Genomic DNA, 19,282 nt, shown 5'->3' with positions numbered 1-19,282 from the left:
AAAACAAGAATTAATATCAATTCAACGATATTAGAACGTCTGAAGTCCATTTTGAAATACACACTTACATTATCGAATGACAATTTCAACAGATAATTTCAAAACCAGCGAATTTGCCTAATCAATTTGAAATTGAAACTTTCACATTTTATATGAAGAAATTCCGTACAAACTATACAATTTATAATGTTGTACATAACGAATATAACTTATATGAACGAACAGAATAAAGTAATGTAAATAAATCGAATGAAATACGGCGTTCAAAATCCCGGACAGTGTATGCGACACTCATTGAAATAAGATTTCCAAAGTCCTTTCAAGACAACTTTTCAAATGATCCATTCACAAAACTCTCTCCACTATAAGTGTAGACCCGATTCAAGGTATTTGAATTCAACTAGTACTCAAAATACAGAAGTTTCTCATTAGGAAACTTTCTGGAATTGAATATTGCGATATACGGAATTTCTCACAGAAATATAATGACTACCTGTCTCGAAATTTCCGAGTGACCTTTGTGAGGTATGAGAATCACTAAGTCTTCATGAACTCACTACACGTGATTATTTGTATACAGTAAGCGTTTATTTATAGCGAAGTTTTTTATGGGGAAATTAGATGCAGGTTTTGCTCTCTATTTGAGCTAGATTATTACTAATAATAAATTGTGACTATCGTCCAGAAATGAAACGATGATTCTTAATTTATTTAAACACTATACACTACACTAACTTATAATAATTGTCTCATCATTTATTTAAATTTTTCAATTACTTTGATGTATAGTGTAGAAAAATGAAGGAACAAAATAAATAAATAGATTTTACAGGTATTTCATCGAAGGCGGCTCCTTCGCCGAATTCTAGATTTATCCTTTATCCAAGCAGGACCGGCTCAAGGGCGGAGATGAGTTCGTAACAGTATGTTGCGAGCACTTACTAGTACACAATTACGCCATGTTGAATTAGTAAGAAGATTGTGTGAGACAGCTAGAAGAAAAAAGATAGTCTATTCGATAACAAAGAAATGCTTGAACCTGAATAACGAGTATAGTAAAGAAAATTTCGAATTCTTATCTTGGGTGATACTTTGGGATGTGAAACCCTTTCTAGGAGCTTGCTATAAAATTGAATTGAGTGTTTTTTCAAAGAAGATATATGAATTAATGAATATGAATCATTCTAAAATAAACCACCACAATGTAAGAAATAAGTTAAGCATCGAGTAAGCTGGGGCCAGTTTTGACTACCTGCAAAAATATGAGTTACCCCATTGTAGACCCACATACATTAAAACTATTTTTTTATCACATAGTTTCCAGAGAAGAAATCTGGAAATTTTTAAGAAGAACTAGGGCAACGAAAGAGAATTTTCTGACATAACCGAGAAATTCATCTGCTTTTTCAATAAACTTAACAATAACATTAGATAAGATGAGAATATAGAGTAATATACTGGGAATATCAGTGGTAACTATGAGAAAAATAAAAACGTATCAGTCTCTCTCTATGTCTAAAACAATTTGATAAGCTCAACACTACTTGATAGAAATAATATCGAATCTTCACTTTGTTCCCTAATGTAAACGAGTTACACGATGTCAGTTTGTAATAACAGGACCTCTTGAATAGGGTAGACGACTTGTAGGCTGGATCGTAAACTCGTAATGATAGTTTCTACTTATCCCCAATTGGTCCTAAATTAGTGTTCCCTAATTTGCATATAATGGAAAGGAAAGTTTGGTAAATGAGAATAAAGAGACAACGTGCTTCAGTTCGTTGGATTATTCAGTCGAAATCACGTAAGTAATTATAGAGTATATAATCCAAATATTATTCATTTATAAATAAATCAGAATTATATCATTATGAAGTAATGAATGTTTTCAATTGAAACGAATGAAACCAAATTATCACATTCCAAATATTCTCATGAGACATCAACATTATCTTTAATACAAGTTTCAAGAGGATTTTTCATGTATTAGCTGTAAATAAAAATTTTTTCATATGTTTCAAATGCTGAAATAATTTTTTTCAGTCAACTATAATTTATTTCCAGTGTATAAGGTGTCTAACTTTTCTAATTATTTCTGTTATGTTCGTAAGCTCGTTCTATTATATTCAATCAAATTTAATTGAGTTCACAGTGATATCGATGGAAATGAGGTACAGTTTAAGTAGATTTAAGACATTACCTTAACAGATTCGGAAGAAATGTTTTGCTGAGAGAAATTTTTAGACCATTAGCTATTCAAACATACGCTCTGACCACAATGCGTATCTTGTATTTTGCTTTGCTTTGATGTTCAAAAATTTCAACAAAATTTTTTGTTTGTTTGAAACCAGTTGATAAGAAAATTTGATTTCCACTTTTATGAAGCTTATATTTTCAAACAATTAACGGAAGTCACTAAATGTTGTACAAAGAAACGGTAAGCAAGGTAAGGAGAAAAAACATGAAATCTGAGGTAGTCTGATACCATTACTATTGATAGCCTCCATGGATGGATCAATTAGAAGTGCAAGAAAGAGAACTAAACCACTGTATAATGGATTTCGAGAACTAGAATGCATTGATATATCGAAATGCACCTTTACAGAATATATAATAATCACAGTAGAGAATTAGTTAGCTTCCAATACTCAAGAACTATGTTGGAATGAGCAGGAAGACAGGATTTAGAATTAACGAACAAGATATAGTATGCATATATCAAAGGGCTCATTAATAAAAACGAAATCTCATAAGAAAGTGAAATGAGAGTATTCAAATCAATCTTCAAGCCAATTCTCACTGGCTGTGAATGGCTGTGAATCTTGGGTGCTGACAGAGAAACTGTAACAAGTAACTAGAAATTATAAACCCATAAACTCGCACGTGAGAGAAGATTTGAAAGCTGAACCCATGCAAGAAAACATTGAAAGGCAAGAACTAGGATAGTGGAGCCATCTACAATAGAATAATACAATGTCAAATTTTCTCTACTCTAATATCTACAGTTCTGTTTGTCAATAGTTCCGTTTAAATGGAACGTCGTTTTATCAGAAAAAACAATTTTATTCATGAACGGTAAATTTGCGTTCATTCTGTTCATCATCAATTCACAGAATTCTCACTTTCTGTCACGATCATCTTCATTTAATTCCCGAACTAACTGAACTTTGTAAGGTTGATAAGTAATTGTCGGCGGCAAGTTCTCGAGTTGTCTTATGTGTATTCTCCTCAATCTCTTACTTTTTTTCATCAGTAAATTGATCATTTCTACATGGTTTTTTAATATTTTTCCGATATCCAGTTTCACGAAACTTTTTGTCAATTTCGCTAACTGTATACTGCGTAATGTGTTGACCAGGGTATTGATTATAAAAATTTCACAAACCTCCTTTTGAGCTCTTGTTTCATCTCCACAACCAATCATAATTCGAAAGACTATTCTTTGAGTCTCGGACAAATGAGATATAACAATATAAATTTAATACGCGCACAAATATTATACTGACGTCTTTGCGAATATTCACTTTCTTATTAAAGTTCATTTATTGCAAGAAATCATGAGTTTCATAACTTTCTTTAATTGTTTGAATAGGTACAAGAATGAACCCTTTATACCATTACGCATAGAAGCATGTTAGCTAAACAATTAAATTATTGGTTCGGATCTATTGACCAAATTATGTGCCCTATTCACATGATAACAAAACCCACTAGCATGCAATGTTTAGCAAGCTCTGGATGTGGGAACGATTCATAGATCGATAAAGCAGTTAATAATGTTATCAAAAGATAATGTTTCATTACGGGTTTGTGGGGTGACATATGCAATTTGTCTATGTTATCTCTATGTGTTAAATCTCCAATGAAATTATCAGGTATTCAAAAAATGCTAGGTATAGAATGAGGCTTCAATCATTATTGAGAATATTTTGTAAATGTTCAAACATATTCAAATATTCAGCCATATCCACAAAATATTCAGAATGATTTTCTACACGAGAAATTTAATATTAGCATCACAGTCAACAAGACACAATCAAAAATCCTATTGGATGCAAATTGGCAAGTCTATAGCGGAATAATAGAATAAAGAGAACCACAGAGATGAAAATACTGCGAACAATCAAGGGACCTCAGGGACCGATTAAGGAGTGATGACATAAGAGAAGAAATGGGCGTACAGGATGTGGTGAGATAGTTCAGGGCACGAAAAAGATACTGGAGGGATCACGTAGGAAGAATGCCAGAAGACAGATTGGTAAAATGGGCTAAAACTGAGAGATCGAATACACGCAGACCTGTAGGTAGACCACCAAAGAAGTGGTTCGAGAGCTGGAGTTCAGCTTCTCACTAAGATCCAGGAAATAGGCCAAACGAGGAAGAAGCCCTTCCAATATATCGATAAACAATTAAAACTTGAATCAAAATTTATTTGTTACAAAATATTGCTTGATATGAAATCAATTCCATCCATATTTTCATAAATAGAAATGATAAATGTATCTGTATCAAACTATTCAAATTGGATGCTCAAAATCAATTAATGTTTCTCATTCTGAGACATATCTTCTTATCGAAGAATAATGAAAAGTGCAGTTTGAATTTTGGATGCAGGTGCTTCATTACATTCCGTAACCGTCCTATATAATTCCATCCAACCGACTTCCCATTAAGTAATAAATTAGAAGTAATACATTTCCAGTGAGTTCGTGAATCAAGGATAGAGTGCATGAATATAATAGATATCTTGCTAATGAAATGGCGTCTCTGCAGGTATAGATTTTCCAGAAATACAGAGAATGGGACAAAGAACCCTAAATTCTATTTTCAATCGTTGTGTTCCCATTCGAGGTATTAGACGTCTTTATTAAGGTTATTATGAAACATTCCTCGTTATAATGTGTGCCAAAAGGCTCTATGGGGTGAATATCATTTTCATCCGCAAATATTTGGATTGTATTCAACAATTTGATTCAAACACATATAACATCCAATATTTCTTAATAAATAGAAGAAATAAATTTCTCGACTTGAATATCCAATAGACTACATTTCGAGAAATGTCGAATACTAGATTGAGAGAAGGCTTTTAGCTTGGTGATTAAATTATAGATGAGTAAGAGGAATAGTACATTTCTAACTTTTTTACTTTGTAATATAATATTTCTTCCTGTCACAACTAGAATTGAGAGAATACACGTAGAAGTATATCAACGATGAATTTTTTTGAAGAAATCGTTTTCTTTTTAGTGCCTTCATCCAGTCGCGGTAATAAACTGTTCAATACTGTTCAACTAACAGTACAAAGTTCATTTTATTCTTCTCACAGAATCGATGATTTTACGTTAATGTGTGTTACCAACATCAATCATTTCCCATTCGAATTGCCGCTAGCTGCTTACATTTAATCATCATAATCCTGATTTCTGTATTTAAATTGCCTTCAGCCTTCCCGGTGCTCTATAAATATCGAATTCACCTTGGCACTTTGCTACAAATGTTCTCACTATCAATTTCATAGTATTTATATAGTGCATTTAGCTGTTTATCGTTCACGTATCGGCAACCAAAACTGATTTACTGTTAATTCAAGTACCATAATCTGATATATCACAGAAGAATAACATTCAAGGAAAGTCATACAGTTATTTATTGAATATTGGAACTTTTTAATCAATGAAATTTCGAATAGATGATAACATTACGCTGATGGCGCTTTTACCTGGTACATGAGGACTGTCGTGCGAATTGACAGTTTTTCCCTTTAAACTGTTTGATATAAACATTATTAACAACGAAAATATAATCGACAACTTCTCAACAAAAATTTTATTTTAGAGAGAAACGAATAAATTATCTTCTACATTCGAAACAATTCGATACAAAGATTAATAGTGCAAACAGTTCTCGAATTGCACATAATCTATCCAATTGTTTTCTCTCGTGAATGTCAGATCATTAAATCGTATATATGTTGAAGTGAAAATTTGAATTTGTACATGGACATTGTCAGTCGAAATAGGTAAACTCATCTTCCATTACTGTTCCAAAGTGCATCCACATTTACTCAGTGACGTTTTAGCATTCCTCCCAAATATAATAACCCTTTCTAAAGTTAGTTACCTTGACTTTTCTCTTACCACTATAATTTGTCCTCAAATTTCTGATACGTTTGTTGGTATACTTTTGGTATAATACTTTTTAAATTTAATTTAAAGTATGTTTTCCGACTGCATTCCCACATTTTTTAAGGTGTATGCTTCTACCAAACCGTAGATCTCCCTCCGCCAAGAAAGATTGGTGCATCAATTAGGTTTTCACCAACATCTTCATCACAAACTAATTCTTCCACCTCCTCGTTATCAAATACGATATCTTCAATATTAATATATAGCAGAACTTCTTTCATCAAACGTTGCAAACGATCTTGCTCTGTTTCATCAGATCACACGTTAAACTAAATAGGTGATACCAGGGCTGACACGCGGGTGCTTGCTCCGTAAGCATTTATGGCTTTCCCTTGATTATCATAATGTCATAATGCTACTGATATTTTATCTCAACTAATCGTCGACGTTGCATCTTTATCATGGAAAACGGTATATAACAATTCATGGACATAATAACAGAGAGAAATCATTCCTAACTATAACCGCGTATATTTGTCACTAAGTCAGAACTTCTTCGTTCTGAACGTATTAGAAAATTATAACAAGACCAAGCTCTAAAGAATATCTTTTTAGCATTGGAACTAGAAACATTAAAATCAAAATGGCAGTGATATGAGTTATCCTAAATCGTAGGGAACTAGTTGAAATCTAGCAATTGACCTTAGGACATATTTTGCATAAATTAATTCAAAAGGAGAACAATAGTATGAAATGACATTTACTGTACATTAATAAGGAAAATTAAGAAAGAATTTATGAAGAAATAGATTGGGACTAGATATTTTTCTTAATTATCTATATTCGTGAGATTAATTAATAGACACTGTCTCTTATGTTCTTAATTTATTCAAATACTATACACTTCACTTAACTAACTTACAATAGTTTACTTATCACTATGACTTAACTAACTGAAATAATTTATTTAGAATTTTCGATCACTTTGCTGATTCGTTCTGTTCACTACGACTATTTATTATAAACTGCGCTACAGATACTTATTCATATATGACACAGAGAATCCGCCAAACTTCTAAAACATAAAGAAACAAAACAAATAAATGAATAGACCTTCCTAAAAAGTATCAAAGGCGTCGCACGCGCCTTCTCCGAATCTCAGAATCCCAATACATCTAAGCAGGACCGGCTTTTAAGCAAAGACAATATCTTCAACCAAGACAATTATAATGATTACATTAATTGAGAATTCATCGTATTCTCCGTATCAGTTCCATACTTACTACTAGCTCTTCTGAGATCTAATATCTTGTAAAATATAATAGACATTTATCAATACATGAAATCGATAAGCAAATATATGTGTTTTTAAAAACATATCTAAATATTTGCTTTGTGTTCCAAGTGACACTGGTCAAATTCATGTATTTTATTCACTGATAAATAACTGAATATTGTGTTATCATTATGATTGAGTATTTTCACAAAATACTAGAAGAAATCATCCAAATCAACTCCTCCAATTTTCGTCTATTCACTATAATTTCTATCTAATACTATTGGAAAAAGCAGTGAGTATAATTACTTGTGAACTACCCACATACTCAAAGACTTTAAAGGCAATAGTATACTATCAATCGATATCATATGGCATACTTTCATGAAATTGACTTGATGTTACATTTTGATGAACAAACATTTCAATAACTATTCATTTACTATCCAACCGCGTAATTAATACATATTAGTTAATATAATTTTCTTACAAAATGAGTTTTATGTATAGAACGCCCCAATTATCTCGGTAACGTCTTGTACGATTTTTATAGATTTTTGTGTACAAGGGTCATGTGATACGGCCGGTATTATGTTGCTATTTACATTGTTGTAAGTTCTTTCATTTTTTATGCCTTAATTTCGAAGTTATAGCTACATTTGCGTTATCTCCGAAGTTAAAATAATACTTTTATGTGGCTATGACTGCTACAATAACAAATTTGACGTTTCAATAAATTATTATTGCTGGAGTTTATTGAAAGTCACAATGGATCGTTTTATCTGAAAAAGAACGAATTGATATTTTACTGATATTAGGATATGGTGATACGCGTAGAAGTCAACAAGAAACGTGTAATATATTTAATAATTTATATCCTAACAGAAATTTCATAACAAGAAGATCTACTGTAGGTAAATTAGTAGTAAGTTTTAACGAAACTGGTTTAGTGAAAGATTTATCTAAATCAGGGCGCAGAGAAACTACATCAACTGAAAACAAATCTTTACATGTTTGTGTCCTGTTAGAAGACGATCCACAATTGAGAACTAGACAAATATCCATGGAACTTGATCCGTAATGAAAATTTCACGTGATAATAAATTCTATCTATATAAAGTTACGTCGGTTCAAGAGTTGTCACAAGACGATTTTGATAGACGTGAAGAGTATGCAGACCTAATGATGGGAAGTGTTACAATCAAAACGATCAAAATTTTTAAGTAGTGATATGTTTTGCGACGATTTTTGTATTAATGGAAACTTTAATCGGCATGAATGTGGATACTGTTCACGTAACAATCCCGCAACCAATGTCCCAAAAAACTAAATGTAAGGACTGGAATGATAGGCGACAAAATAATTGGTCACTTTTTCAATGAGGGTAACTCGAGTTGGCTCAGATATTTCCAAATCCAAGAAGTATTTACAATCCCATTTAAAACAAAACTTCATTATTAGAAATTTTCAGACAATAACCATATGCCAGACGACAATATTTGGCTAGAACAATATGGTGCCAAACTTCACTATGCTTTTGTGATGAAGCAATACCTAATTAATGTGTTTCGTAGAAGATGGATTGGCAGGCGTGATTTTATTAAATGACCCCAGTCATCACCCGACATGAATCCTGGAGACTGTTTCCTGTTAGGTAACTCAAAAAACGTTCTTAAACCAAAACCTGCCAATATTCTGGAATTAAAAGATAGGATTACCACAGAGATCAGAAAAATTGAGCAGTCAGCGCATAATATATCGCAAAGTTTCAAAAATCACATGGCTTGTTGTTTTGAAGTAGATGGACAACAATTTGAGCATCTGATTCACTGTATTTTCTCTAAAACTCGTGATTTTTCTGCTTCACAAATGTGGATCTACTTGACTATCATGACACAAACATTTGTCTTCAGTTGTAGGGTTTCTGCGCCATGATTTGAATAAATATTTTACTTCACCATTTTCTTTAAAATTTTTACTAAGATACTAATACTTGTTATGAGATTTGTATTAGCATATAAATTATTGAAGAATATTCAAATTAAACGAGTTTATCCAATCGTAGCCATCTAAATGTACAATATTTATTGTAACTTTTGTAGAGATATTGTAAATGTAGCTATAACTCCAAAATTATGGTATAGAGATTATGAAAAATAATTAGTATTTTTTAAGGATTTCTAAAAACACAAAATACATAGGGTGCTTTATTTGAAATAACAAACTTCATTATTTTTCCGGAAAAATGATAGATCTGACAATAATGTAAAAAAAACAATACCGGCCGTATTACAAGACCCTTGCGCACAAAAATTTATAAAAATCGTTGAAGCCGCTTTCGAGATAATTGAGGCGTTCCATACATAAAACTCACTTTGTATTTAGATAGTGTATAAGTGAATATTTCTCACAAGAATTATACTCCATATATCTGGAAAAAATCATCCAAGTTAAACAGAGTATACGTCTAGGTAGCGTACTCTCATGCATAAATATCAAGAGAAAAAGTGGATGAGATAATTTAATCAAATAACTTGAAGCTTGACGGCTTAGTGTTCATGTCCTAGCGACACATCCTGCTCATTACTGTTGAAATGGTTTTACTCTCTTATTTCTTGTCATCACATCAAACAAAGGCGAGGTCGAAATACTTTGTTCTTTTTTTATTTAAAAAAAATCCAGTGCTGCAGGTGTACACGTCAGACAAAAATCAGAAATTACTGATTATTTGAGACCATGAAATAAATATTATCAACATGGAAATCTCAATTATCTAAAACCTATTCGAAATAATGTGCATTGCATCGTAGATATCTTAAATATATATTTATCCTATTCTAAGTCATGAATCACTTATAAGAGTGGTGCCGTAAAACCTTACAACTTAGCTCAGAAAATTCTAGTTTTAGAATATTATCGTTTTGGGGGATTATTATTTGCAAATTGCGTTTATGCGGAAAGTTTTGTTTTAGTTTCACAAATCGTTAGAAGTAGTGTTGATTGGCTATCTTCTGGGGAAGTACCCGAAATAAAAATAAAATGAGGTTGTGCAAATGAGCAAATATTACAACTTTGCTTGATAAACCAGAAAGCAATGGTGACCGCGTTAATAATAGTTAACTTTGTCGACAGATAATGTTTTTGAAAATGTTTCTGCATGTATGGGAAACAAAAAATAAACATGTTTTGAGCTATAATTTTTATTACAAAAATTAAAAATTGTCATGAGAACTTGATACATCAAAAAGTTCTTCTACAAAAAATTAAAATTAGGTTACAGTTTCACTGTTAAAAAAAAAACAAATTCTCAGCCATAAAAAAATTCATAAAATGAATATAATTTCCTCGGGTAATATTCAGTTTGAAGTTTGAAGTTGAATGAAAATAATCACAGACATCGTCACAGTTGGGGTGAATATAGTCAGTTTTCATTGTTTCTTAAAAATTTAATGGTGTAAGTGGCGTCAGCATCAAACACCGACAAAAGTTTGCTAATGAAGTGCTTCATGGTCTTTTTTAATGTAAAACAAACAACTGATTCTCGATCATATGGGCTAAATTCGAAAATAGATTCATGTACATTTTGCCTGCTTCTGCTTCTTCTTCGATTACTTCCATAGTGTCTTCTTCATCAACGTCTTGAATATTGGGTTTTGTTGATGTAGACGTTTCTGACACCTCTATGAATATATCAATTTATATTGGAAAAAAGAACACCGAAAATGTGGGTGACATTATTGCATATCTATTTCTATTTCCAATATGGGATTTCTAATAAACACAAGTGAAGTGCAGACGTTAGCTCTTCATAATGAAAACCGCCAAAAATCTAAGTCAATTTCCTTACCTAATTCCTAAGAACAGCCTGCTTCGTACACGTTAGAAACAGTACTGAACAAGTACCTTGCTTAGCACCGTTCGCAACTGTTGAAACACTTCCATAGTGTTGCCAAATCCAAAAAATATACGAATAGTTTATTACCTTTCATCTGGACAAAGTTATAAGGTTTTACGGTACCTCAGGGTTATTGAAAAATGTAGATTTGAAGTTACTGTAGATTTGAGACGAAATAATTATAAATCAACCACTTACGCTTATTTTCAAAACCAATTAAAAGTACCTTGAGTATATTCAACAGAAAATCAAGTTTTCAAGCCAAATTTGTTCAATATATATTCCCGTTTCGAGTTTATAAACGGCAGCTAAGGGTTAGAAGTTAGAATTGGAGAATAGGTACGGTCTATTTTTAATGAGGTGCATTGTTTTGGTATCAGAGATTTTTTTATTCTGTCGACTTCTCCTTTTCATTGTAAGTAAAAACGCGGCACACATTCAGAAAGGAAATTTCTTGTGCTAAAATCCCCATGTGCGAGAGTTGCGTGAAAAGTCCATATAAGCTAGAAATTTCCGCACGCCTTTAGAAATTCTCTCTAAAGTCCCGGCCATTTTGGTGAGTTACTGTTTGAAAATCATATAAGTGCCTCGTTTCTCACGTTTTCATGAAAATGAGACTGTCCAACATCATTCACGACTGAAATTCTGAGCAGCTTAATCTAAACATGAACGTATTAGTTTCACAGACGATGAATATTCGAAGCTGCCTCAAAGTGCATCATCTAAAAAGTTCAACCAATAGTACTGAATGACTAGCGGATAAAGTACAAAAATACAAAATTTCAACTTATCAAAAGAACGTATTTGCCATGAACTAAGTTATTATGCATGCGAAGCTATCCGTGTCGTAATTGTTCATTTTGAACCAAAAACGTAATCGAATGAATACTTTCCACGGCTCATTTAAGAGGTTTATACAAATTGAGTCGAATTTTTGCCTCATGTATGTGATCCACTATTAAAATACTGAAATGACCAAACAGTAAAGCCAGTGGATTTCAAAGGAAGAATCTGCTGCAAAAAAGGCAAATAGGGTTTCATCGTCTACAAAAGTGACAACAACCTTTTTTTTGGATAGTCATTGAATTGTATTTACGGAACTGTGAGAATTCACTATCAAATTAACTATTTGTGACAAATTGGGAAACAGAATGATGTAAACCAAGCACATAGCTTAAAACAAACTATTCAATTCATACAGAGAGTATATATGTATTTGAAGTATAGAAATTTACGGTGCACACGGTCGATACGTCATGTTGACAAACTGAAGTGAATTCAATAGATTCAGCCTCCAGCGACTTTTCCCTATTTCCAAGCCTCAATGTTTCACTTGCGGGAGAGAGATTTTCATCAGAATAGGACGTTGTCACACACATTTGATGGAGAAAGTCGGCAACTTTATTATTACGTTATTTTGAAGATTTAAAAGGTTGCAGTAATACTGAACGAAGTGTAAAGACATAACTAAAGACTAGGTTAAGAACTGATTATGGAAATGAATGCCTTACTTGTTGATTATTAGGAATAAAACTTATTAGACATAGAATAATCATAAAATGATATAAACAATTTATATACGTTATATCTATGATTTTCCATCACTGCTTGCTTTTATACAATTGTATAAACAAATAATTGAAAAATGTTACAAAGTATTAGCAAGAATTATATCGAGATTTTTCACCCCTTGTTTATAAAGATTGCACTTTAAGGGAGAACTATACGAGTTATGATGACCTACATTCGTGACAACGAGGACCTATTGATCGATGTTTCACCACAGAGATTTTCTGTTCAACTATTTGAAAACCTAATATTGTAGAATTATTGACAACATCGTAATAATTTTTCAACGTGAGGAAATATTCAACAATGAGACATGGAATGAATAAGGATAATATAGCTACAAAAGAAGGGCATGCATGTCCTGAAAATATTATCTCCTTGGAAAATGCAGATATGTAGACCATAAAGAACGGATGAATGTGATATTATTTTTTAGTAACTGATAAATCTATACGCCATTCTAAACTCTTGAGTTTTTCTATTTAAGATTTGAATCTAAACCAGCTTTACGATCCTCTAAAAATTCCCACAAAATAATCTTTACAGCCAATATAAAATTATGGGCGAACATTTTTGAAAGAAGAAACTACGTAGCTTAGCAATTATGATCTAAAAACCCCGCTGTGGAATAGGCCACAAACCACCTATGTAAAATCTAATTATCTAGCTGCTGTGGTGGGTTATGAAATATGTCCATCCACTCCAGGAAGTCGATGGTCAGCTTGAAATTATGTTAATAAAAATTTGCATAGCCTGAATATTTCTGTTAGTTTAGTGGAAATTGGAAGACCAACCAAGAATACGCATATACGAGTATACGATGTGATTTTACAAGTCTGCAAATCTCGAACTTCAAATTCTTCTTTCCCTTCTTTTTTTCTTTGCTTCTAATTGTAAAATAAGAAATGTCACTGCTGTTGTCATTTTATTTTAATATCTTGAGTCAGCTTATCCATTTATTTTTTTATCGTCACCTTCTTCATTAATTGTGCTTTACAATTAATCTTTCCAATTTCATTTGCACATTTTCACAAGACTGAGCTGTTTCTTGTTTATCCTGTTATTCTTTTGTTACTTTTCTAATGTCCTTGTTTTGCATCCTATCCTACTCAGCTTTCCTCTTGTTCTCCATCCTATGTATCTACATTTGCTCCATCGTATTTACTTATCCAATTTCCTGCTGCGTATATAATTTCATGTTTTTCATATTTATTTATACTGTTTTTAACGATGGGGTAAATTAATTTCTTGCATACTTATTAGTGATTTTATTCGTAAACTCACATTAAGAACACTAATATATCCACTATTCACTAAATTATACATCTTAGAATTATTACTAAACACTTATCTTATTCTTAACACACTAAACACTAAACATACTAAATTATAAAACTTCATTGCTAATCCTCGTTAAGCCTGTGCACAAAACTAAACTACTTGTTAATCTTACTTCCATTCTCAATAGCATAAATAAATATTTGATTATGATTTGACGAGTAATTCTATTCAATTAATTGATTAGTAAAAGCTCTTCTAGAACTTACCCTGTCCGAACGAAGTTTGCTATATAAATGAGAAATGATTCTGATAATGCCAGCTCAGATCTTGTATAATTCTTGGGAAAGTGATTGAAGCCATCGACTAGAGGTGCTCCGAAAATATATGGAAGCTCTTCACCATGAACAGTTCCCATCCTCTGCAAAAATTAAAGGCGACTAATTCATTTGAAATATAAAATAAATTTTATGGATGTAGGTACATATTATTTGATGAAGGTTGTTTCAAATGAAGGAAACTTTTTGGTATATTTATCATCAATACGATATAAAAAGTGAGAATAGATTCTAATACACTTTAACAAAGTACATGTTTATATTTTGTCGGTGGGTTAAAACTTGCAAGTACTGGCTAATTTGTTTATTATTCTTCAGTTTTGAATTATTTATTTAGTGTTTATGATCGTAGTTTAGTCTAGACTTGTTTTAAAATGGATAAAACCAAGGATCTATCAGTTGAAACTCTTGTATTAACAGTACCTCTATGTACTGTGGACTACAACGTGAAGAAATATACATGATCGTCGACTCACGATTCCTGAGGTAGAAATTTAGATCAATGAATCTAAGCATCTGCCTATAAGTGCTTCTAAAGTGAAAATGAAATAGAGAGAATCTCAGTTCTTTGAGAGGGTGATAATGGAATGAAATAAATATAATTAAGACGTCGCATTTGACCAAAGAACAATTGGACGCATGAAGAGTAGAAAAGAGTTTTATGAAGTGATGTGTCAATGTTTGAGGTTTCTGGGTCTAAGAGTGGAGACTAAGAGAAGAGAGGCTCGGTGATGACTTGGGGATGTTTTGGAGGAGGGACTCCTGGTAAAAATTGGAAGGATTCGAAAGTAAAGTAGGCGCCTAATATAATTTATCTTCCGGCAAGACATCGATCCCAAGCATTCTTCGAAACTGTGCAAAGAGTATTTGAAAGAATTGGTAGGAAAGACTGTGATTACGTAATTAAGCTAGGACTCGATTGTTGCGGGAAAAATTCGACAGAGAAGTCAGAAAGTCAGAAGTCAGAAAATGGAGCAGAGAAATAATGAAAGTAAAAAAAATTTTTATCTATATATGTTCTTAAAAATATAAATAACAAAATCCAACTTTTAATCAGTAGTGCCTTCGGGAACTGTCAGTACCTATCCTCTCATCAACTGTATGAGCATCGCTACTGTCCACAAACAAAATGTCTTCGTAGTGAAATAAGTAGTTTCCTTATACTAACGTTTGTAATGTTTTTATCTGATACCATTTCGCAGAAATAATCATATGCTAGAAGAAATAACATTCCAAAATTTATTTAAAACTTTTTCTCAAAAATAAATACACAAAGATAGTCAATTGAGAATAGTTGGTGATACATTTTGAATTTTTGTATTTTTCATCGAAAGAATAGTTTCAATATATCCTCTACACTACATTCCAGACACGATCCTTTCTCACTCTACTGCTTCTGATAGCATAAGTTCTGTATGTATCCTCATTTTAGAAACGGAAGGATGTGTATTCAAGTCATTTTATGTAGGAGCATCTATCTTTTTCAGGTGCTCTTAGTTACGTTCGTGAAGTCCTACATCAGTAGTGTAGTGGAAAATTCCAAAAAGGATTACAGCAATGCAACTATTTCACGCAAATGATGTTGATTGAGGTGTACCTATTTGTTTTCCATTGAATTTGAATATTTTTATATTAAAATATAGAGCCAGTTTCAATGAATGTTTGAATTTTCATTAGTCGTTCTATATAAATGAGATATTTGTGAACCAAAATTCCTACAGAAATAAAGTTCCTAATCACTACAACTGGCCTGTTGAGTTGCTGTTGTCATATCTATCATGATGGGGAAGAATTTGAATAGAATAGATAGATAGATAGATGAATAGATATAAGTTTCTATATCTATGTATAGGTAGAGATTTGAGAACACTGTTGTTGTTATCCCACTCAAGGAAAATATATTCATAAGAACAATCCTAATGTCTTTTATCTATTGAAAACAAATAAATAGATGCATTGGTTGAATACATATACGCACCTCATAGAACAGCATAATAGTCAAAGAAGCGATTGGGAAAATGTTTTTTCTGAAAATGCATGGTGATATAATAATTATTGCTGCAGTTTATCACTGTATAATTATTCCTCTCACAAATAAGATTAATTTGTCAAAGAAAACTCTTGGTTATGAATAAGCATGTCAAAAATCAATCAGACAGTCGTTAATTTCTAGCTATCTTTTGTATAAAAATAACGCAAAAGAATAATTATCATTTCATAAGATTTCCTTGGACGTTGTGTCTAGAATTCATTGAACAAAACAGAAAAGGAACAGAAAAATTGATTGTATAACATTATTATCTCGTGTTCCAATTCTTATTACAACCTATATACCCTTAGGTACGACTAAAAATTGACGATGTTTTGAAAAATTACCAATTGAAATTAATTCTGTGGAAATTTCACTTTTAATATATTTAATGGGTTTTTTACAGATTCTGTAGTTCATTATACCGAGTGTTCTGGGACTTAATACAAAAAATTCAGGAGTGAGTAAATGCCGTGAAAATAATGCTGTGACATGAAAAATTTTTCTTGTATGAGTTATAGACATTTTTTTGGAGAATAAATAATTCTGCAATACCATATTTGGTCCAGGGGTGGCTAATACCCAATGTTTAACCATTATAGGTTTTTTTGTTTTTATTTGATAAGCTGAAGGCTAGCCAACTAAATTTTCCTGCATTTTTTTCTTGTAAAGATTTTTATTCTTCATTTGATTTTTTCATTTTTGAGATTGAATAGTTGCTGCTACATAAAATTGTAACAATATTAATGACGTGAGACTTACAGGCCACAAGTTTCTGATGATGATTATAAAATTTATTAAATCGCAACATTGCCAGTGATTACTAATTATTGTACAATAAGGTTTTTATGCGAAAGCAGTCATTCCAATGCACACCGGAAATTGAGATGAAAAATCGTTTATAGATATCAAACAAGGTGGACAACAGGTAACACAGAGATAGACTCAATGTATTATATTGTATTGTAACATTAACTAATGCTTTAATACCGTGAGATATTTCAATTGATCCATTTTCATTTAATTCAGTATGGCAAATATACTAAATGGAAAATAGTCCGCAATTTTTCAAATGTGGTAATTCAACTATAGAAAGTTCCTCGTCGTTAACATGAATTTTATCTATGGTTTGCTGATCCAAAAAGACTGATGAAATCAGTACTGTTTTCTCTAATTGAGATTGATATTGAGAAAACTGGGTTGAAATAGAACCTTAACTAGTTGACAACAATTACTTTTCACTGGCTAATACAATAGGACAATTAATACATCAGAGTAATATTTTCTGAATTTTTTTTTTCAAAAAATACACATTTTCAGCCTGAAAATGCATGAAAAATCGATTTTTTTCATCTGATAGTTCCATTTCACAGTTGATTTTGTTTAAAAATATGCAGGGCGGTTTTTCGACTGACTATGAGATCGTATTCCACGTCGTAAGTTAATCCAACTGGAATATTCATAGATTAAGAAATGGAATGGTGTTTTTAAAAGTGACGACGAAACCATAAGAAGAGTTAGAGAGGACATAACGAATAACTGTTGAACTGAAAATCTGTCAAAAATAATTTGAAAAATCACACCTAGTTCCTTCTAAGCAATTTTAATTTTCACTGCCTTTTCCTCATAATCAGAATAAGATGAAATTTTCAAATTCAAATTTTTCTCTTAAGATTTGTTCATTTTTAATCGTAAGGTCTCAATTTATTTCCGTCCATAATATAAAACAGTGAGGTATGTAAATAAAGACACGATAGTTAACTATTTCCTCGAAATAATCTGCTCAGTTTTCTGAGACCTCCTACTCTCCTGCTTCCTTCAAATACCTTAGTTATTTTACACGTAATAAAACATGAAATTTATAGCCGCTAATAATTCCACGTTTTCATTTTTCCCGAACAGAACTGGCATTTGAAATATATTCCCATGAATATATTTTAGCTGTAAACTTTAGTTCGGTTCTTGGCGTATATGTCAATTTTTAGTCGAATATACCGTCCATTTCTTCCTTTTCTTTCTATATAAATCATTTAAGTCATAATGGATTTTGAAACTCAAATAGGAATGCATATATCGTTTCATTGAAAATTATTGGAAAATTAATAATTAAATTGTTGATATCAGTATTATCATTATTCAGCATAGAAACTTAATTCATCAGATTTATGTTGAGCATTAGAAACCAGGAGGGCTGAAACAATCAGAACTTAGACAGGAAGCTATGGAATATTTTGATCTTTTGATCAGATTCTTAACAAATTTTTATCTTGGGCTGTATTAGGAACAAGTTAGCAGAAAATTAAAGGCTTTCTTTTTTCTTCTTCTTCTATAGAACTCTTTATGTCTTTTCGAGCATCAGAGTATTAGGAATTTAGTTTTGATTGTCCTTTCATCCATTTTCCGCTCTCTCCGATCCTTCGCTACTCAATTCATCTGCTGTATTGTTTTCCTTTAACTTCCCCCTTCCTGTGATCTTTATTGATACAAAGTTATCCTGGGTCTTCCTTTTCTTCTTCTCTTATATCTTTCTGCTTCTGTCAATTTTCTTATTAGGCTTTGTGGTGCTCCTATGTGTACGTCTCTGCTATTATTTTTTGCTGTTTCGTCTACGCTGCTAATATTTTTATCTGTATGTTTTTGGCCATTACCCCGGTTTCTCTTTCATATATTGAGTCGTTTACACTTTTATATTTTTGTCTTCGCTCTATATCTATGTTCTCAATAATAGTCTTATTTGGAGCATAGTATATTTGATTTGCTTTTCTCAGT

The 19,282-nt window shown here is 31.9% G+C and overlaps 1 protein-coding gene across 1 annotated transcript in view; it reads right to left on the bottom strand.

Moving 5' to 3' along the window:
- The window catches only part of LOC130899109 (neuroligin-4, Y-linked), a 347,133-nt gene that overhangs the window by 47,091 nt on the left and 280,760 nt on the right, over nucleotides 1-19,282 (bottom strand). Inside the window, exon 6 of the mRNA XM_057808880.1 lies at nucleotides 14,416-14,567. Within this exon, the coding sequence (XP_057664863.1) occupies nucleotides 14,416-14,567 (152 nt within the window). The remainder of the gene's footprint in view (nucleotides 1-14,415; nucleotides 14,568-19,282) is intronic.

Source organism: Diorhabda carinulata, chromosome 10, assembly GCF_026250575.1.
Source record: "Diorhabda carinulata isolate Delta chromosome 10, icDioCari1.1, whole genome shotgun sequence".
NCBI classification, from domain to species: domain Eukaryota; kingdom Metazoa; phylum Arthropoda; class Insecta; order Coleoptera; family Chrysomelidae; genus Diorhabda; species Diorhabda carinulata.
The sequence above is the reverse complement of the archived record's forward strand: the minus strand, read 5'-3'. Positions and strand labels throughout refer to the sequence as shown.